Source organism: Macrosteles quadrilineatus, unplaced genomic scaffold (genome assembly GCF_028750875.1).
Source record: "Macrosteles quadrilineatus isolate MER2022 unplaced genomic scaffold, UCM_ALF_1.0 Scaffold_5__1_contigs__length_97177068, whole genome shotgun sequence".
Classification (NCBI taxonomy): domain Eukaryota; kingdom Metazoa; phylum Arthropoda; class Insecta; order Hemiptera; family Cicadellidae; genus Macrosteles; species Macrosteles quadrilineatus.
The window spans coordinates 84,336,986-84,359,332 of NW_026542598.1; the positions used below are offsets into that span (position 1 = coordinate 84,336,986).

A 22,347-nucleotide genomic window follows, 5' to 3' on the forward strand; every position below is an offset into this window, starting at 1 on the left:
TGCTTCTTCGTTCATATTTCCGGATGCGACATTGAACAGTTACGTACAACTGTATTTATATTTTTAAGCAAAAATACAAAATAATAATAAGACGAACTTGAATAGTGTCAATTAGAAAGCTTAGTCGATGTTATTTTCATTTAGCACTTTGAGCGATGGTTTAGCAGAGTTGTAAACAACGATGTAAAGGTTGTAAAGGGGGGGGGGGGCTTGCAAGGTTGCGTGTTTATAACAGTTTGTCGTGTCTTCAGTCACAGTTACGTTACTTCCGTTACTTAAGTGAAACGCAACAATGAAATACGATAGCTCCAAACTCTTTCGAATTAGGCTGCAGTGTACCAAGTGGTTTAATTATTGACTTTTAAATACTGAATCGGTCACATTGGTGACTACAGTAAACCTATAGTTTACAGTAAAAAATCTATAAATAGTTTTTCGTTGGAATTTGTTAAAAAGTTAGAATATTTAACAGCAATCAGTTTTTTGTCATCAGCTAACTCTTTTGGAAGCTCGATTTAACTCAATGTTATTTTATTTATAAGTAACTACCGGTAACACTTTACCATGTTTAAAACATTGTCCATGGTAATCATTCTTCTTATGGTTAAAGTTCCAAAACTGTAAATACATACAAATTAATGTATAGTTAAATATATTTAACTTTCATTTTTCCCGTTAAGGTGTTGGCTATTATCTAAAATTATAAATTATCTTTATTAGTACACAATTTGTTGCAATACTATTTAAATGGTTTTACCGTTAGAGTGGGTAAAAATTAATTAAATGTTTATCAAATTGAGAAATGTATATAAATGTGAAAATGCGCTAAAGTGGGTATTCTTTAAAACATCGTCAACATTTAAAGTTTTATACAAAAAATAAAATTAAAATTAAAATAGTTCTAACCATGTTGAATATTGTCAATGTGACGGTAAAAGTTTTTGATTAAAGTATTTTGATTTCATTTAGTATATTGTTATTTTATCGCTGACTAAATTTAGGGTTACCCGATTCCGTGTGTATAGTTACGTAGGGATTGGCTCCACAGGGAGGCACTGAGCGTTAGTTATGCTAATCCACAGACATGACGTAATTGGTCAGTGCGCTGATTGGATGATGCCAATCATACAATGCATATCGCACTCCATGCATGTAAGTTATCTAGATACTGAAATCTACTCCATTATATCATACGGAATAGGTTCATTCCTATTAAAAATAACTAAAATAGTCTCTAGCTACGTCCCATGAACATCGAACGTTTTTAGATTGACCAAAATAAAAACCAAAATTTCTTTTGTTTGCTTGATTGTAGACTGGACAGCTAATTATGAAGCCTTATATTCAAATGTTAACAAATAATGTGTGGCTATGGGGAAACCTTTGGCTGTACCTAGTTTAGTTTTGATTTGTTCTTAAACGTTTTAGTTGACACTGTAAAATGAGGTCCACACAAATCTGCTACAAAAAGTCATCCATGAATTGTATATGAAATGGGATTGATTTACCCGTTTTTATCATTAACTGTTTACTCTGATAAAAGAAGGGATAGGTTAGGTATGTCTTCCCGCTTTGGGCCTATTAGGCTTGGATACAAGAAATGAGTGGGTCGCAATTATCAAAACCCAGATTTCAAGTTTAATGGTCACAGGCTGATAACCAATTTTCATATAAGTTTAATATGAGAAGTGAGTTCAATGACTCAAACTATGTATTTTGTTTTGGAGTTTTTTTTTTCTCTATGGAGGTATTACCAAATTTATATTGAACCGTTTCAATTTCTTGTAAGCAACAGCTTTCATGATGATCTAAGTTGTTTTACATTGTTATTAGTGTGAACTTTTTGTCTGTATGTAAAATAAGTTATAATCAAATCAACTTAATCATTAATTGAATTGATTTTGTTAGCATCTCAAACAATTGTATCCTTCCACATACATGATGAATTAAACTGTATGAGTTCTTACATTGACTATTGGATACTGAATGTGGTAGGGGTATCATACTATAAATGAACTATAAAACTAAGTGGTAGGGCAAAGTTTAATTTTCTTTGTCAGAATTTATTAAGAAGTAATCAGGTGCTAGTTCAATCCTAAACAATGGCAATATCTATTCAATTTGTTTGTATCACTGGTCTTTTAATCGTCACTCGTGGATAACGAAACAAATGATTTATTCGGTAAAAAATCTTCATGAAACATCCGTATCCGTTCTCCATACTTTTACTATTTTTTTGGTTGAAATACTCACCTATGTGCGTTAAACCTTGAAAACAACGAATACTTAACAATTTAGGAAAGTAAAAGAGACATTTATAGCTTTTATACAATGTATAAAAATTATCATATGTGCCCAATTTCCACTTGCAAAGCATTGGGTATAGAACAGGCATTTTTGCTGTATTTCTAGCAGCTTGCCATCAAGAAAATGTGCAACATATTCTAGTTTATGCTTGAATTATGTTAAGCTAGAAAATGTTACTCTCCTAAATCTTTGGTACTTATAGGTTTCTGGTCCATAGCCAACTTTGAATAAGGAATGCGCATCTACTTATATCCTATCGTGTTTATTTTAAATAAAACCAATGACAAATCCTAAAGTAAATCAAGTTAATCTTACATATTTAAAAACCTTGTTAATCACTGGTATGGTCAACAGAAGTGAAAATTATAACTAAAGTTGGACCGTATTTTCCAATATTTGATTTGGCAATGTTGGACCATATTTGATGGTCCTCCTAAGTATGATTTATTTATAATTATGAAAAATGTACAACTTTTCATAGGTCAGTGTTAATGTAGTTCTTTCTTCATTTAAATTCTCAGCGGTAAACTAAGATTTTCTTTTCCTGTTGAGATATTTAAAACAAGTGTTCTTCAACTTAGTATTTAAATTGTATTTCGAGATGTAAATACGCCTTAAGTTCTTGAACGACGATGTATGATAACATTTACTTTTTATGTTTCACTATAAAGTCTAATTAAAAACAATTTTCAACCCTTTCAAACGTGTGTTTCCCATTTTAACTATGTTTTAACTTTACTATTAAAAAATGTATTGTTTTAAAATAAATTATTTATATCAATTGATAATTTTTTGCGGACTTATAAATGAATGAATACAATCGATAGAACTTGATCAGTCAATACATGTTGGCTACTGGGGAATTGTTTTGAGTGTATAATATCGTTGAGTCGTGGATTAATATTCTGTATGAAAAGTATTTTTCTTTAAAATTTAAAAGCTACACCTTTTCAATACAAATTGTAAGGCCCTTTTCGCTTAGATGAGTAAAATCACATTCTGATACAGAACATACGCAACTGACGAGCAGTATAAATATGCATGGAAAGAAATTAAACTTTCCCTTCCGTTTGTTTTGCTAGATTTTGCAAATATCTTCAGGCCATCAGCAAACAACATTCAGATGTTATTTGATTGCTCCTCTTAGAAATCTTGCAGATGCAAGGATATACAAATTTATGATTCGTAAAACAATGTTGTATCTTTTTGTTTCAATATCTAAACAGTGACATAATAAGTATATTTCTATCCATACTGAAATATGGTTTCAAACACTTTAATGTTTGCTTATTTTATAATTTGAAAGACTGGGAAATGTTTGATTGCTGATTGATTTAACTAGTTACATTGATAATCAACAGGTTCATTTGGAGTCTGACCGAAAATTATCCTTTTCCTACATAATTTGCCTCCAAGATTGATTTATTGACATAAAATGAGGTTACTAACCCGTTGCCAATCAGTCCTATATTGTCGTGCATGACTATAGTTTCGGGGTTAAAACCCCATTTAGAAGAGAAGATTTGAAAATGGGGTTAGCCTATTGTTATTCTTAAACTGATATAATTTATAACTCATTTGTACGTACTCAAACACTATCCATAAAACAATAACTATATTATAATTAGTTTTTATCCATTCCATAGCTTTAAAATAGCTAATTTGTGATTCAATTGTGTACAGAAACCTATTGTTGAGCTAATCTGCATAATTTAATTAAACCGGAATCGCTCCCGTGATACTTACAAGGGCTGAACCACGTACACAAGTAGTATTGTGAGTGTAGAGTGCCTTTATTGTACCATTGCCACAATACTCGACGAATTAAATTTATTGATATGCAAATTACCAAATAAGAGACGTTTATTTTCAAACTCCATTGTTGTAAAGTGAAAACGTATAATAACGTATTTTTAAATTACTCCCGAGGGAGTAAAAAGCCTTCCCCCTCCCCTGAACGTCATCTGTTGTAAATAGTTTAAACTTTGATTGTAAGCAATTACATTTTATCGAAATTATTTTTTCGATTGATATAATCGGTTGTATTTTATTGTTGCATTCTTGTCAATAGTTTTACATATCGATGGTATAATGTACAGTAACACAATCGTAATGGACAAAATTATCGAATCACTTTCTAAACAGCAGCTTATTTGCATAATCAAAATTGAAAACAAGCTAGAGGCCTTTTTGTGAGGTTATCTTAACATGAATATTATTTTTGTTTTCTAATTTAGTTTCTTGAATAATGTTGCAATGTGACGGAAAATATTGTGTTAATCACACGGAAAAAGGGTGTATTTTAAACTATTACATCTATAACTGTAACTGTAAGAGGTTAACTGTAAAGGACCATGAGGTCCTAAGTTCAACTCAATGAAGAAGGATTTTCATTTCATTTCATTTCTCTTTATCTTAGATTAGACCTTCCTGAGCCAAAACTCTGTTAGTCACCACGCTAACATATGTGCAGTATTGTAAATTTTACATTACATGTTTAAGTGACCATAATAATGTTGGAAGACATTGTTTAGTAATCACCTCAATTAACTCAAATAAACTTACACACTGTTGCAATAATATACGAATTTATACCTCACTCACACACGAACACACATCGTTGTAAACTATATCCAGAACTTACAAAAACATTAATTTTGCTAATTTTAATTCGAGCTCTGACAAGTCCGAGAGCATCAAAGCACAAGAGCGCTTGAGCTTGTCTGTGAAGTGCGGCACTTGAGACATGGCACTTACAACCTGCACTTATCTGTCTTATGGCTAGAGGGAGCAACATCAAAGTTTGTATGTCAAAAATATACCCTCAATTTGCACTGGGTGATTAGGAGATGGTTTTGATTGGTTATTTCCGATAGTTATTCTCCTACCAATTTCGACAATTTATTGGTGTTTTATATTTGATTATCATTTATAAAATGATGATATCTGTTTATAAAGGTAATATACAGGGTGGGTGAAAAGTAACTTGCACCCCCCCTTAACCTTTCAACCATTTGAGATATTTGAAATTGGTTTGCGACAACCTGTTTGGATATGAATGGCTACAATAATGATGGTTAATTTCAAAGATTTTTCCCTTAGGGGTAGTGGAGGTTGGGGGTAGGTTAAAATGTTTAAACAGTAAGTTAAGTATGGTCGAGTTTGGTATCATTTTTCAGGTCTTTTGAAAATTTTGAGCTACCCCCTATCACCACTACCCCTAAGGGCAAAGTTTTCAAAATTTACCATAATTATTGTAGCCTCTCATATCTAATAAGGTCGCCACAAACCGATTTCAAATATCTCAAATGGTTGAAAAGTTAAGGGGGGGGGGGTGCAAGTTACTTTTCAGCCACCCTGTATATCTAGTTCCACATTTGCTCATCCACAGTATTCCGCCATTGACACTATGGCGGGCTGTCAACTCGTGTCACACGGACTGAATGGTCCAGACACATCCAACGAGACATGAGATTTGTTCTTAATTAACTCTGATGAAGTGTCTTATTTGATTGGTTAGCTTCAATTGAAAGATGCCAACCAGTTCCAACTAGTTTAAAATAGTCCTACGGTTAATCCAGATTTGTATTGACACTCAGTTCTAAATAATGGTAATGGTGTCAATACTTTTATTTTTTGATTACTAGATTCATTCCTTGATATTCTTCTTAGAGTAAAATATTTAAAAAGTATTAAATTTTAAAAAATATCGTGTTATGTTTACATGATCAGTATTTAAAAAATGTAATTGCTTAGATAAAATTAAGGCAGATAAACGGCTGGTTACGTGTAAAATATCATTTAAATATACAGTTTATTTACTAATTTGGCTTTTATTACATATAATGACCAGTTTGTGTGATGTAATACATAGACGAAATACACATAAATTTACTATGTATGTAATTGATGTCATAGAATGAAGCCCAGGCCGGCAGTTAGTTGTATTTGCAGTATAGTAAATTAAATACACAGTATTTACTAAGTATGCTATGATTAACTACATAGAATTAAGGCTATGCAATAGAAAGCAGAAGTATATGTTAGGTTCTCCGTATTTAATAAAAGCTTATTGAAAACAGAGAGTATTAAATTAATTTGTTTAACAGAATACTACTTGTACATCATAAGGAAACTAACTACCTATAAGTAACATTGGACTACTTCTTATAAGTATTAATGACAATGAAAATTAAGTTACTCGTCTGTAATGGTTTATTAGGTGTAAATCACAGTAAACAAATTATTTAAATCAGCATATAGTTTTATTTACATTTTAGTACTATAATTTATTCAATTCGTGCAATATATGTTAGTTTTTATACTTTTGCTGTGTATCAATTCGGAACCTTAATTAGTTTTTGCTCATAATTAGTAAATAAACTGTATTGGTAATGTAAATTTTACATTAGCTAGGCTCCGTAAAAATAGATTAAACAAATATTCAACATACATACAAGAAAAACATTATACTTTTTATCAACGAAATATAATATATGGAAGCTCACAATTTTTCGTTTCGCCTCAGCCATATGGAGGAGTATGTTTTTTAACTTGTATTCCAGAAGAAACCTATATTAAAAATTTTTTCAATCAGATATAATATTACAATCTATGAAAGCTCACAAAACTTGTCTTATAAAGTATTTTTGTTTTGCCTCAGCCATATGGAGGAGTTCTTTTGTAACCTACAAAGTTGAGGTAGCCAGAAGAATACAGATTATGAAAAGTTGAAGAAAAGATGATATCAGATCCGACCCCAACTCGTGTAACTTTAGTTATCCATCATCACTGGACGTGCAAGGAAAAGTCTACTTTCTTTTCTGTGTTCGTGTATTAATTAAGAGTCCTTGAAGGCTAGCGGCCATCTTGGATAATTTCAATCAGCTGCTGAAGAGCTACTTATCGTCCAAGCATATTTGTTCAAACACCAAAGTGGTTATAATTTTAATATCTAGTAAGAAGATTGGAAATGTTCTTTGCAGTTTTGAATTGTTCTCCAAGGAAGTCCATGGATTTACCGTCCAAAAAAGATTTTTTCAAACACCAGAGTGATTGTAATTTAAATATCTAATATACTGTAAAACTAGACATTGTCTTTTGGTTCTTGAATTGTTTTATATGTTAGAATTTCTAGGCTCCAAGGACTCTTAATGCTTTGATATAAAACTGTATTTTGTTAATCTGCAAACAATGTTTTGTTCCGTTTATCATCGGAGTGTGTTATTTTAAGCTTTACGTTCTTGGATAAAATTTAACTAATTTGGGCTTAAAACTGTTTTATGTCTAAGATTTTGTAAAGTATTTAGTTCATATTCTTAGTTAAAAGTGGGGCTATGTGTATATTAGCTTTTTACGTGTACAATATATGCCTATGCTGTATGGATAAAAAACAACATTCTATACATGTATTTCACACCTATTATGACTAATCTAAACCACTTGCCATTTTAATATATTTTAGAAATATTTACTGCCGAAGGTTACGGTAAGTATATATTGAATATTATTGCAAGACTTGTATATAATTTTATTCATATTATTGTTTACTAAACTAAAAAAACCTAATCAAAATGAATAGCTCGCCTCTTTTTCAAATATTTTACAAAAAGCTAACATAACCTTTTTGTGGGTTAGAAACATTCGTATATAAATGAACCTTCAGAATAATTTTAAGGCCTTAAATTTGAATTAATTCTGACACTAATTTATAAGGTTTGTTGTAACAAATAGTTGCAAAACTCAATATATTGAGATAACAAAAATGTATTGTTACAACTAATGTGAATGTATGTCACAGAATAATAATAAAGTAAGTTCTGAATTTTTTACTCAAAATAAAAACAAGAACCTCACTCGTAATGGAGTATACATAGAGTAAACGGAACCAGAAGCTAGTCAAAGCGTAAGAGCCACAGAGTAAAACACACAAGCAACTGTCAACTGACAACTCACATGTTTACTTCCCTGTAACCACATTAATTAGTGGGATACGTATTGACATGAAATACTTTATGTCTCGTATGTCGGAAAAACTCTGGAGGTAAAAAGTATTTATTTGTATACAGGGTGACAAAAAAGTCTGGAAACGGTTTAATATCTTTTTAACTAAATTCGTTAGAAAATTCAAACCTTTTACATCAACTTATATGTATGAAAACTACTTTTTGCAATCATTGCCATTATTTGACCTTCACCAGGGGACGGCCCACGAGGAGTAGGTACATAATCTTTAATGTAAGCATAGGTTTATATGCACATCATTTTAAAGGTCTGGTCAAGTGGAGTTCATTGCCGAAAACCGCGTCAAAAAAGGTTCATCTGTTACAAAATGGCGGCAGTTCAAAGTTGTTGCGGAATATACCTGCAGAGAGTATTGGTAAATACTCATAGTCAACATTAGCAGGGAAATCTGAAACCCGGTTAAATTTGTTTTGAAGATTGAATACTATTATTCTATGAGCTAGTTGACTTTAAAATACAGTTTAAGCTCTCAAACTAATGTTTAATACGAGTATTTGCCCATACTAAGGTCTGTGCAGGTATATTTCACAAGAACTTTGGACAGCTGCCATTTTGTAACGGATGAACCTTTTTGGACGCGGTTTCCGGCAATGAACTCCACTTGACTAGACCTTTAAAATGATGTGCATATCAACCTATGCTTACATTAAAGATTATGTACCTACTCCTCGTGGGCCGTCCCCTGGTGAAGGTCAAATAATCGCAATGATTGCAAAAAGTAGTTTTCATACATATAATTTGATGTAAAATGTTTGAATTTTCTAACGAATTTAGTTAAAAAGATATTAAACCGTTTCCAGACTTTTTTGTCACCCTGTATATGTAACATTTGTTATAATTAAAGAAATGTTGTGTTTAGTGTCCAAATGCAACTAGTAAGATGTAAAAAATGCATTTATTCTTTTTAGTAGTCATACGCTAATGTACTTCTAGTGTAGAGAAGAATTAGAAATAACAAAATTTTTGAATTCTCCAAATACAAGTTTTTAGGTCTTCAACAAATTAACCAACTCAAAATACTATCCCGATCATCAAAACTTATATAAAACCATAACCGAACCGGTACTTTTATATGGCTTAGAAATGCTCAACAAAAATTATCAGGAAAGGAGCTGTATAAAGAATCGGAGATTGTGGGAGAGAAAAGAAACAGGATACTGAATAGTTCAGTGATGCTCCATTGGTAATTAAAAGGTCGCCGGTTCGATTCTGAGAAAGTTTGTAGCTTTTTGGTGGTTCGAAACTGGGCCAAGCTGTCCTTGATCATTGGGCTTAAAATAAATGGTCCTGAGTAATTAAACAGCTGGTCTTAGTCAGTAACAAACAAAGCCACACAAGGCACTCACTGCATTCTACACTCATCCTTCCCTCATGTTTGGGTTAAAATACGCAACTGGGTGGCGTCCCCATCTTAATTGAGAAAAATTATAAACTTTGCTGGAATGGACACTTACTAAGAAGAAGAATCCAAACTGAAAACCAAGTACTAGATGGTGGGGTCAGGTCCAGCAAGACATGAGACTTTTGGGAATTGAAGAAGAAGATGCTGAGCACAGAGACAGATGGAGGCTCTGTGTTGCTGATGCCAACAACCAACTGGGGTACAAATGACAGTGGTGGGATCAGGTCCAGCAAGACATGAGACTTTTGGGAATTGAAGAAGAAAATGCTGAGCACAGAGACAGATGGAGGCTCTGTGTTGCTGAGGCCAACAACCAACTGGGGTACAAATGACAGTGGTGGGATCAGGTCCAGCAAGACATGAGACTTTTGGGAATTGAAGAAGAAAATGCTGAGCACAGAGACAGATGGAGGCTCTGTGTTGCTGAGGCCAACAACCAACTGGGGTACAAATGACAGTGGTGGGATCAGGTCCAGCAAGACATGAGACTTTTGGGGAATTGAAGAAGAAAATGCTGAGCACAGAGACAGATGGAGGCTCTGTGTTGCTGAGGCCAACAACCAACTGGGGTACAAATGACAGTGGTGGGATCAGGTCCAGCAAGACATGAGACTTTTGGGGAATTGAAGAAGAAAATGCCGAGCACAGAGACAGATGGAGGCTCTGTGTTGCTGAGGCCAACAACCAACTGGGGTACAAATGACAGTGGTGGGATCAGGTCCAGCAAGACATGAGACTTTTGGGGAATTGAAGAAGAAAATGCTGAGCACAGAGACAGATGGAGGCTCTGTGTTGCTGAGGCCAACAACCAACTGGGGTACAAATGACAGTGGTGGGATCAGGTCCAGCAAGACATGAGACTTTTGGGGAATTGAAGAAGAAAATGCTGAGCACAGAGACAGATGGAGGCTCTGTGTTGCTGAGGCCAACAACCAACTGGGGTACAAATGACAGTGGTGGGATCAGGTCCAGCAAGACATGAGACTTTTGGGGAATTGAAGAAGAAAATGCTGAGCACAGAGACAGATGGAGGCTCTGTGTTGCTGAGGCCAACAACCAACTGGGGTACAAATGACAGTGGTGGGATCAGGTCCAGCAAGACATGAGACTTTTGGGGAATTGAAGAAGAAAATGCTGAGCACAGAGACAGATGGAGGCTCTGTGTTGCTGAGGCCAACAACCAACTGGGGTACAAATGACAGTGGTGGGATCAGGTCCAGCAAGACATGGGACTTTTGGGAATTGAAGAAGAAGATGCTGAGCACAGAAACAGATGGAGGTACTGTATTTCTGAGGCTAACTACAGACTGGGGTACAAACGGCAGTAAGTAAGTAAGGCTAATGTGATTCTTCACCCTCTGGGCGATACAATATTGGTGGACATTGTTGTGATTTGTAGATTTTTTTGTCTTCGAACCTTGTCATCGTCAATTTATATACTAAAAAGACAAATCTACTTACCACCTTTGTTTAAGGCTGAAAAATATACTGCATACAAATAAAGGAATCGATTTCCTAACTGAAAGCTTTGCAATGATAAAAATCTTCAATTTTGATTGTTTAACTGCCTGTAAATTTCCTATCTTACAAAAATGTTATGAAAACATAGAATTATATAGCTAGGCCGGGCCACTGGAGAAAGGGTATTTGAACAAAGTTGTACCATAGACAAAAAGAATTAAATATAGACTGTCAGCTGTGCTGCGGTTACCATAGGTTCTGGCGCACACCGCTGGGATCGCCACGGTAGTTACAGCGTACGCGCTACGTAAACTACAGCGGTGTGCGCCCGAACTTATGGTAACCATGGTGGTTGTACCCTACCCTTTTTAAAAGTGATAAAGTTAATTTTCTTTAATAATGATACTGTTATTTAGGCTATTTTATGGTAAATACAGCTGATTAGTTGAGTGGTTGTTTTTCTATCTTGTAATCAGATTGATACCAGATTGAAAAATGCTTTATATTGTTTAAATTTGGACCCACCTTTTCTCTATCATTGGGCAATCAATGCCCTCAATGACCACCATGTCTCAGTTACAAAACTATTATATTAATTTAACACTCCAACTTCATTTATATCATTCTACAATACTGTAAACTTATAATGGGAATATAATAATTTATTCAAATTCAACTTCAAACTTACACTGGCGAGTCTACGCCGTATAATTCCAGTCATCTGATACCTGGTGAAGATATTCTTATTTTATTTCAAATTAAAAAGAAAATACCCTCGCCGCAGCAAACCTGCAGACTAAGCGAACTTCCATTTTCCTGGCTGGATTTCTACTAAAATATTCCCTTAAAATTGTCAGATTTATTTCCTACTAGCAGAGTACCCGTCCTTTGTACAGGGTTGGCATATAAGTTTAAAATGCTTTTTGCAGTTATACTCAAGCTTTGCGTTTGCAATGGGGGAGGACACAGTTTGATAAAATTTGTTTCTTTAAATTGACGGTATACTATGATATTACACATCTACAATAGTCATAACATAATGTTCTACCACTTCACCTAAACAATCAAAAAATAAATTATTACAAATTCGCAAAAATCGCAAATTATTCATAACATTAAAAACATAACCATAACTCTTAACAATCCAACTTTGACAGTTCTCATTGCGTATCACTGTTTTTTGTTACTGATTAGTTCAAATTAGCTTTTTACATAAATGAACAAAACAAATTTAGTGCTGCACCCTGTTGGTAAATCTTACAACTTTCAAATGCTTTTGCATCAGAGAACCAAATGTTTCAGTTGAAACAGGTGACTAAATTCTTTAATTCCCTTTAAATATGAATACTCATATGGTTAACATGGGGAACTACAGAGCCACTGGGGTGGATCCCGAAAGGATTTTTGAGATAAGAATATGCCAATATGTTAATCAAGAATGTGAGCTATCATCATGCCTAATTTCAGCACAATCCGTCCAGTGGTTTATGCGTGATTGAACTTCAAACAAACAAACAAACAAAATTAAACAAACAGACAAACTTTCACATTTCTAATATTAGTAAGATTAAAATAACATTAATTTTAATGAGTACTTAGGTTTGCCGCTACAGGGAAGGTATTTGATGTGTTTTTTTACTGAAATGTTGATAGCTTAGTAAATTGATAATAAACAAAATTGCCAAATTCGATTAAAATATATCCATAAACAAGCAAACTACAACAGTTGCTTGGCAAGGCTTGGGCAATAAAATACAAACCTTAGATGCAGTGCCTGATTCTCAAGAGAAAGTATTAAAAATTTGTTAAGTATGCACATACGTGTAAATACAGAATACACTAACTTATTGTAATTCTTTATACCTCTGCTGAAAATATGGGAGCTGCACAATCATACAATCAAAGTTCCTCCTAGGATAAATTATCCTTATGGAGAAGCTGAAGACAATTTTATGCCATGTTTGTGCCTCGGTGCTTTTGAGTTTTTCATGTTTCCTCTTCATGCAAGGATATTCTAATAAACTACTACTCGTACTCCTTTTACATAACCAAAGGGCAAAGCACATGAGTTAAAAGATAAACATTTAATCAACATCAACATACTCAAATTATCGGATATGAAACAACAGTGACACGGTTACAATACTAGCGTCTCAGGTTCCTGGTCAGAAACCGATGGGAACCTCTTCTGCGAAGGAATGTGGGAGAGCCCCTCACGTCAATTTGAAAATATTTTATATTTTTAATAGTAAAATAATTTTTTTTAATTTTTTAATTTTAAAACTAAACTGTCATAACCCAACCAAACCAACCAAACTTGCTGATAATATAAAAAATATATAAAACTAGTAAAGATTTATTAATCGAAAAAATTGTTCTGTTTATAAAATCCTACTAATATTATAAATGAGAAAGTTTGGATGTATGGATGTATGGATGGATGTATGGATGTATGGATGTATGGATGTATGTTTGTGACAAGTGAACGCGAAAAATACTGGTCGGATTGGGCTGAAATTTGGCATGATGATAGCTCACATTCCCGATTAACATATAGGCATATTCTTATTTCAAAAATCCTTTCGGGCTCCGCCTCAGTGGCTCTGGAGTTTCCCATGTTAACCTTATGAGAAATGGAATTATTGAATCTTAACAGCTGTTTCAACTAAACAAGTTGGTTCTGTTCTATGATGTTCAATAGCATTAAAGTTACAAGGATTACCAACAGAGTGCAGCACTATTATTTCTTTTACATTTATGACAACAGCTAATTTGCAACCAAAAGGTGAGTGAGCGTAGCGAACGAACTTCAACCTGGAGGCGAGTTAGCGTAGCGAACGAGCTAACCTGAAGGCAAGTGAGCGCAGCGAACGAGCTCCAACCTAAAGGTGAGTGAGCGTAGCGAACAAACTTCAACCAGGACGTGATTGAGCCATGCGAACGAGATAATCTTGAAAATTAAGAAGTTAAACGGGGCAAAGCCCGCGGGTTACAGCTAGTAAAATTATAAATGCCTCAAATTCTAACAAAAGATATACTGTTAAGAAGTTATCGCATTCTAAGCCAAATCTTTGACAAAAACTTAGAGTCACCGATGGGACTCGATCTGGATATGGACATCAGCCTAATACTGTATCCACTACACCACGAACACCGATGGCTGCACTTCGTATTGTTGCGGTAATGGTGTTCCCTCAAGAGAAGAGAGTGACTTTACGCCCCCCACTCCTTCGCTAAAGAGGTTCTCATCGGATTCTGACCAGGAATAAGAGACGCTATACGGTTACAATGACTTTAATTTCATATTTTAACAGTGGTAAATAATCTTCAGTAATTTCACTTAAGATAATCGTCCAAGTAAATGATAAAATGATTACCTAATCATTCCGTCTAAGTAAATACTAAAATGCATAATCATTCTACTTGTTGAATCTGCGAAGTCATTCTAATTGATTGGCACTATCTATAGATACCAGTACAATCCACTCAAAACACAACACTGGTATCTACTGGCCCATTGCCAATAAACTATTTTTATAAGAACGGAGTAACAGTAGGACAGTTGTGTTAGTGGTTTTAGTGGTAATATTACTCATCATAACCAAAGTTGCCAATCTTGGTAAGTTTTCTAGTCAAAAGGATAAAAACACATTAAAAACCCCCATTTACACGGACATTATTATAGAGTAATTTTGTAATAACTGTACTGTTATTTGTATTTGGTGAAGTCCATTACCTCGTTTTACAAAACATTCATAGTTCGTAAAAAAAATTATAGCAACGTACTAATAAAAGAGTACGTAATGTAGAATTTGTATAGCATATAAGTAAATTTGCATAGTATACCTGTTTGTAAACCTTATTGGTGTATGGAAATTGGATGTTGGATGTAGGTAATTTTTTGTGATTTTATCAGTGTACCCTTCTGCACTTGTATGATTTTGTATTGTATTACACAACCGAAAATTTTCCAATGATCGAAAACATGACAATAATCTCATGAATCTATGATGAACTGTCTTGAATGGTATCATAAAATATATGCAAAAATTGTAAAAGAGGTAGAAACCAACCCGTACAATAGTTTAAATCGAAGAAATAATTGTAAGAGTTAGTTACTGTGATATTAAGATGTTCCACTGATGTTGTAAGAGAACATTATATTGCAAAACATGACACGATGCAGAAGAAAATCCATTTTAAAAACAGAAAAAAGCATTGCAAACACTCAGTTTTGACAAATTCCCTATAACATGTTTTTTTTGTATGAATTTTAAATATTCAACAGCTGTGTCATTAAAATGTAGTGTAAAATTATCCATACGGTCGTAATGTAAACAAATCTGGGAAGGGAACTGTAAATGCCTCTGGGGTGAAGCCCCAAGGGAATTTACCTCTTTTCTATTTTGATGGCTCATCTACAGACCAAGACCTATCTTTAGACACCCCTACCAAGTTTCTACTCCCAACCGTTCTCTCAAATTAGTTGTGACAAAACCTTCGTTTTTTTTATTCCATAAGAATAAAATGGGAAAGAATTTTAAAGGCCGTTGGGGCAGATCCCCAAGAGAATTTATCTCGTTTCTCTATTGATGGCTAATCTACGGACTAAACCTTTCCTTAGACAGTTTCAGAAGGGAGTATGTTTTATCTATGGTTTCAGTTACGTTTCAGTTAGCTAATGTAGCGTTTTTATCTTACTTAGGGTAAAGTTAAGTGTACTCTATACTATGCTTCACAAAAAAATGTAGATGATGGGCAATAGTTTTAAAATAATTTGGTTAAAACAATTTAAAAGTTTGTAAAATAACAAAAGAAAAAATAGCTAAGATTGATACGCTGAACAAAAAAAATCATACTTAGCTTGAAACATAAAAAATAGTTTTCAAATGGAATTTCAAAAGTAGAAAATAACATTGAGTTAACTTACAACTACAACAAACCTTTCTGCTCTTTCAGGTATGCATGGCTTTCTTAACAAATTCACTTTGGGTAGATGTCGCTTTAGCGATTTTCACTCTCATAATTGTTATAATACTGTATTTCAATGAAAAGTACAAATATTGGAAAAACAGAGGAGTGCCCTATGTCAAACCTCTACTGGTTTTCGGAAGCTTCAAAGACAACTTACTTGGAAAAGAAAATGTTTTTGAGGTTCACAACAGAATTTATGACGAGCTGAAAGGAGAACGATTCGGTGGATTTTATGAGTTCAACATGCCCAATCTAATGATCAGAGACCCAGATTTGATATACAAAATGCTGGTGAAAGATTTTGCCCATTTTCATGACCGAGCGATGTTTCCGACTGACCCGAAGAACGACCCTTTGACCAATACGATCTCAACACTAACTGGACATGAATGGCGGACATTGAGGCATAAACTCACTCCGACCTTCACCTCCGGAAAACTCAAAGGGATGATCGAGCAGATCCAAAACAGCGGAGAGACCCTCTTGAGCAAATTTAACACGCTAGCGAGCAACAAGCAAGATGTTGAAGCCAGGGATATTCTGAGCGAGTTCACCATCGACGTCATAGCCAGCTGTGCTTTCGGACTACAATTCAAAATGGACAGTCAGGAAGGACAAAGGTTTAAAGAAATGGTCTTCAAGGCTTTTCCAGCAACTAGATTTGCTTCTCTTGTCATGTTGCTGAGGTTGTTATACACCAGGTTTGCCTCCTTTTTAGGAATCACAATGTTTTCTAAAGAAGTGACAGAATATTTTTTGAATCTCAGCAAAGAAACCGTGAGATACAGGAAAGAGCAAGGAGTCAAACGGAACGATTTCCTTCAGCTGTTGATGAACTTGAAAGAAAACGAGGAAAACAAAAATGTCTCGAATTCTGTAGATGATGATGTAGAAGAGGATGATGTTGTTAACCAGCTGAAATTCTCATCTGTGTACAGCAAAGACCTGCAAAACCAAAAAGGTAATTAGTTATTGCTGAGTTATAATAATATTCTTATTAAAAATTATCAGCTTTACCAAAACCTCATTTAATACAAAGCTGTGGCAAGACAAAAGTGGCAACACCGCTGACGTATAGCCTACAATGTTTATGTTAACAAGTTTGTTGTTACTGTTATGGCAATAGGCATGCCGGTGCAACGTTACCAATGCCGCAGCATTGTTTTAAAGTAAGTTATGGCTTTGTCACAGACTATGAACCCAGATAGGTTTTAATGACAGCTTGTATCACCATTAAACACACTTTAGCCCCTACTTTAATCAGTAGCATCATCATGGTATGAAAAATTCACAATCACATGTTACAGAACATTCTAGTTGATTTATTTTAACCATTTAAAAAATATTATAATTTTTTAAATTTTAAAGATTGCTGGCCTAAGTTGCTTATTTTCATTCATAAAAAGTCATTTTCATTCATAACTAATCAAACAATGTAATCTATCAGATGATTTGAAAAAGATTGATGGTTGGCTCTTAAATTGCTCATGAGGTCTAGACGAGCTCTATTGTTTAAAATATGGTGTAAAAAATGCTAAATATTTACACATACGTCTGTAACCCATCATCAGCAACGTTGAATAAATTTTCAATAAGCACATTGTTCAATGCTTGTCAAATTCACACACTGTAACGAATAGTACTCATTTTCCGGACACCTTGCTCTAGAAAACTTGATAACATTTTTACCAATGGCATGAAAGGTGTAGCCTAACACTACTTGTAATATTAAAATTCCGTATCTAGGTAGACACTCTATTTCTATTCAAACTTAACAATCGTTCTTCTTGAATAGTGATGACAGAAGGATGCCTAGCAGCCACTTCTTTCCTCTTTCTGGCGGCCGGCACTGAGGTTTCATCAGCCATGGTGTATGCTATGTACGCTCTCGCAATGAACCCAAAAATACAGGAAAAACTGCAGCAAGAAATAGATGAGGTCTTGGCCAAGCACAAAAATTTAAGCCATCAGGCGCTTAAGGAAATGGTTTACCTGGACAAAGTGTTATGTGGTAAGTAACCATCATTTTAAGGGTTATTTGCAAGAGATTGTTCTGAACAATAATTGTCTTGTAAGGAAGTTTCCTCCAGAACACTTTTCAATAATGGCAAGGGTTCACTAAGTGAAATACTTAAATTAATTTCAAACGCTTTTATTCACTTTTCAAGCCATTAACCATTCTATATACAATTTTACTTTTATGATCCTTGTTTTGTATTCCTCCTATTGGATAGTGCTTCTGAGATCTATTCAAGGTTTGGCAGAGGTGAGATCAGTCCTTGCGTAGGTCCGTACTGTTCCTGTGGTTTACAACACTCCTGTTATTCGTAGATATCCTTGTAGTTCTATGGTCTCAATCACATTGGTACTCGTAAACCAGGAATCCTCGGCCCAGAAGAAATCCTGAAGCTGCAGCACTTTACTGGGGATGGTTTTGAAATTAGTATGCAGAATTCAAGCTGGGCAGGTTAAGCTGTGTTGTGCTTCACTGGACACAGTTCTGATGTTATCTCTCTCTCAATATCTATAATAAAATATTTAATATATATTATATATATTATTAAATATATATTATTATTATATTATATAAAATATTTAATATATATTATATATTAAATATTTATATATAATAAAATATTTATACTCGGTATGCAATCCTGACGTAAAATGCTGTCAATGCATTTGCAAATGTACAAACTTAAGGTGATTAGACCTGCAGACTCCACATGCCCATGCAGGTTGTTGGGAGATGATCTTTGGGAGATGACTGCTGTTGAATTGACAAAGATAGTGTGTAAGGTTACTGCAATCCATCCTTAGGAAAAATACTCTTCAGTTAAATTGCAGTTCATCCCAAAGAGTTAAGCTCACAAAGATAGATGTAAGTGTAGGTTTTGTAATTTTACTCATGATGTCCTTATCAATTAGTAAGGTTAACCACAGGTTTTGATGCAGCACAAATTTTACTGCGTAGATAATGTATTTTCGCTCAATTTTCCAGAAATCTATGCATTTACTCTCAAACGTCAATTTCCAATTTGAATTAAGTTGAAAATAGATTAACCTGGAGCCATGTTACTTGATAGTAAACCTAACTGTTGCTCAAAAAATGTTATTTTCGTAATTGTTCCACAAGTCATGTTACAGAAGGTACTTTAGTGCCTGCTTCAACAGGAGTCATGTCGTCATTCTATAGTAACTGGCCCACAAGTTGAACTGTTACTTACAACCTGTCCTTACGATTAAAATTTTCGTGTTGCAGAGTCAATGCGTATGTATCCAATCAACTCCTTTATTAACCGTGTTTGCACCATTCCCTACCGAGTCCCGGACTCTGACTTTGTAATAGAGAAGGGCACCCGGATCAATATCCCGGTCTGGGCTATCCACCATGACCCTAAGTACTACCCGGACCCTGAGGTCTTCGATCCGGAGCGTTTTCCGGAGCCGAACTACAAACCAACTCCGACCTACTTGCCGTTCGGAGATGGTCCAAGAATATGCATTGGTGAGTTAACTTAATAATTTTTCATACGGTAACTTAAATAGTAATTTTTTGGTCAGGTTTCGGGTTTAGGTTTTCTGGTTTGGTCAGGTATTTACCTAATTTGTTTAGAAATCTCCAGACCAAACTCAACAGCTAAGCTGCTTTAAAAATGTACCTTAAAATTTTATAAATCAGGCCGGTGTTTTTAATTGACTTTGAGTAAAATCATAGTATTCAAGATTTTTTAAATCTCTTATTTTCCTTTATTTACTGTTCAAATTTTTTATCTTCAATAAAATATAATTATTATTGATCCACTTAAATACAAAATATTACTTTTAATTCGTAATTGGCACCAATACTTGGTGTTAATACTAATCATCAATTGTCAAATCCATTTCCAATTTTAATTTCGAATGGGAGATTAACGATAATGTAAACAAAATAATAATAACTGCTGTTTTAACATGTTGCAAATAAATTGTGGTCTAAAAGAACTAATTTAGTACACTTAAGTACAAATTGGAAATAGATCATTCATTAGTCTACCTCTTCAAAAATCCAAATAGATCATGTTCTTAAGATGATTCTGAAATGTGAACACAACGAATAATAACTTTTTATCCATCCACTCAAGTTCAAATACATTTTTATGTAGTGGATGCCACTTGATGTTGATTAAGTTTTTCAAATAGTAGTTCATCAACTTGTTTAAAAACTGATTAATTTATTGGAGATTAAAGGTTCTCTTAAATAAAATATTTAGCAGGGTAGCAGAATGGTATACATTTAATAATAAATTAAACCACACAATCCTTCTACAAGTGACATCATAAACTGATAATTGATAAACTAGATTTTAATCTTAATACGTTTATCACTGTTTAAAAAACTTATAAATTTATAACTTTATTTCCTTTATACTTAATATCAATTTTAATCCATACAGTAGAGTATTTCTTATAGGTTCAATTAGCGAGAAGTTTGCATTAAAGGAGGACTCAATTCATTGTACAATTTTGAGAGAGGTAAAATTTAAGTAGATAGGTACTATTTATATTCATATAGCCTACTGGCACAGAAAAATACAATCCAATAATTCACAACGGGCATGGTTTTCTATTTTTCAGCAATGAGATTTGTCGTTTTGGAAATGAAAGTCTGCATCTCAAGAATTATGTCGCAGTACACAGTATCTCTCAGTAAGAAGATGAAACTTCCAATTCAGTTTGAGCCTAAAGGTTTTTCCCCAAGAGTAAAAGGAGGCCTGTGGATTACAGTGGAAAAAAGAAAGTGAAGAATTTAAGTTCCAAGTTAATTTAGTTGATATTTTACTGTTTTACACACTTAATTTTTAAATTAGCACCGTAGTGATTATTTGTCAGAAGTTCATTGTCAGTATTTAGTGATGATATTTTTTAACAACCAGTCTAGTGTCGTTTAAACAAAGCTGTAAAAATCACTGCAGCAAACCTGCCGACTAAGCGAATTTCCATTTGCCTGGATTGATTTTCAATTAATCTATTAAATTAACATTTTATGTTTAACGAGTACCTAGGTTAGCTGCTATAGGGAAACTAATAAAGTGTGTTTTTTAAATAAAATTTCAATTGCTTAGTAGGAAATAAATAAATCCGCCAAGTTTGATCAAAATATATTCATAAACAAGCCAACATTTTACAATATTCTCCATAAGAATAACATGGGGATTTTAAACTATATATTTTTTTTAACTTTCTTCGTAACCAATCACCGTACAAAAACACTTTAATAAACTAAATTATTTGTTTTTTAAGCTCTTTAAAAAGGTTTAGAGAAAAATTGATAAATGTTGACTTTTAAGGGTAAAGAATATGAAAAACACCATTTCTACCCCATAAAACCTCCCGTTAAACCCTGTTCCCATGGACCGATCATGCTGGTTCGCAAACACATTCAAGTTTATTCCACCTTACACCTTCAAACCAAATTTTATCAAAATCGGACAAATATTACTCAAGTTATCATCTGGATGGACACACACACACACACACACACACATCTCACACATATATATACAAATATAAAAATTTTTATATATGTATATATATATACAAATATAAAAATTTGAACGAATGGTGTTTTTGGCCTCTGGGGACATCGAAATGAAAAAGTAAATAGGTTCCAGACCTTGGTCTTACCATGAGACCTTCCCTGTAGGAAATTCGCTAAAAGCTAGTGGAATTTAATTAAAAATCATTGTGTTGCATAATTAATTCATAATTACCCTGGATACGGCTTGGCCACGTGACTCGATTTGACGTTGTAACCGTTGTAACAACAAAGGAAGATCACGTGACAAACCACGTGACTGCTTTTATAGGCACGTTAACACTATTTGGTTTGTTCGTAGGAGGGATATTCTTTAGTTTAATTACATTACAGTTTTAGTTAAGGACTAGCTGTAACCCGCGGGCTTTGCCCCGTTTAACTTCTTAATTTTCAAGATTATCTCGTTCGCATGGCTCAATCACGTCCTGGTTGAAGTTTGTTCGCTACGCTCACTCACCTTTAGGTTGGAGCTCGTTCGCTACGCTCACTCACCTTTAGGTTGGAGCTCGTTCGCTGCGCTCACTTGCCTTCAGGTTAGCTCGTTCGCTACGCTAACTCGCCTCCAGGTTGAAGTTCGTTCGCTACGCTCACTCACCTTTTG

At 34.1% G+C, this 22,347-nt stretch overlaps 1 protein-coding gene across 1 annotated transcript; it reads left to right on the forward strand.

The window, feature by feature from the left end:
- The first annotated feature begins 14,713 nt into the window (after positions 1-14,713).
- On the forward strand, positions 14,714-21,322 carry LOC128994520 (probable cytochrome P450 6a14). Its single transcript, XM_054419131.1, has 5 exons — positions 14,714-14,813; positions 16,154-17,129; positions 17,964-18,179; positions 19,431-19,676; positions 20,786-21,322. The coding sequence occupies exons 2-5, from the start codon at positions 16,160-16,162 to the stop codon at positions 20,950-20,952; spliced, it is 1,599 nt and encodes a 532-aa protein (XP_054275106.1). The 5' UTR covers positions 14,714-14,813; positions 16,154-16,159; the 3' UTR covers positions 20,953-21,322.
- The last annotated feature ends 1,025 nt before the right edge of the window (positions 21,323-22,347 follow it).

What these genes read in the sequence shown, in the direction of transcription:
- LOC128994520 (XM_054419131.1), top strand. Translation starts at nt 16,160, where the DNA reads ATGGCTTTCTTAACAAATTCACTTTGGGTAGATGTCGCTTTAGCGATT. An exon ending in AGACCTGCAAAACCAAAAAG is followed by an intron (nt 17,130 to 17,963) that starts GTAATTAGTTAT and finishes CTTCTTGAATAG; the next exon opens with TGATGACAGAAGGATGCCTA. An exon ending in CCTGGACAAAGTGTTATGTG is followed by an intron (nt 18,180 to 19,430) that starts GTAAGTAACCAT and finishes TTCGTGTTGCAG; the next exon opens with AGTCAATGCGTATGTATCCA.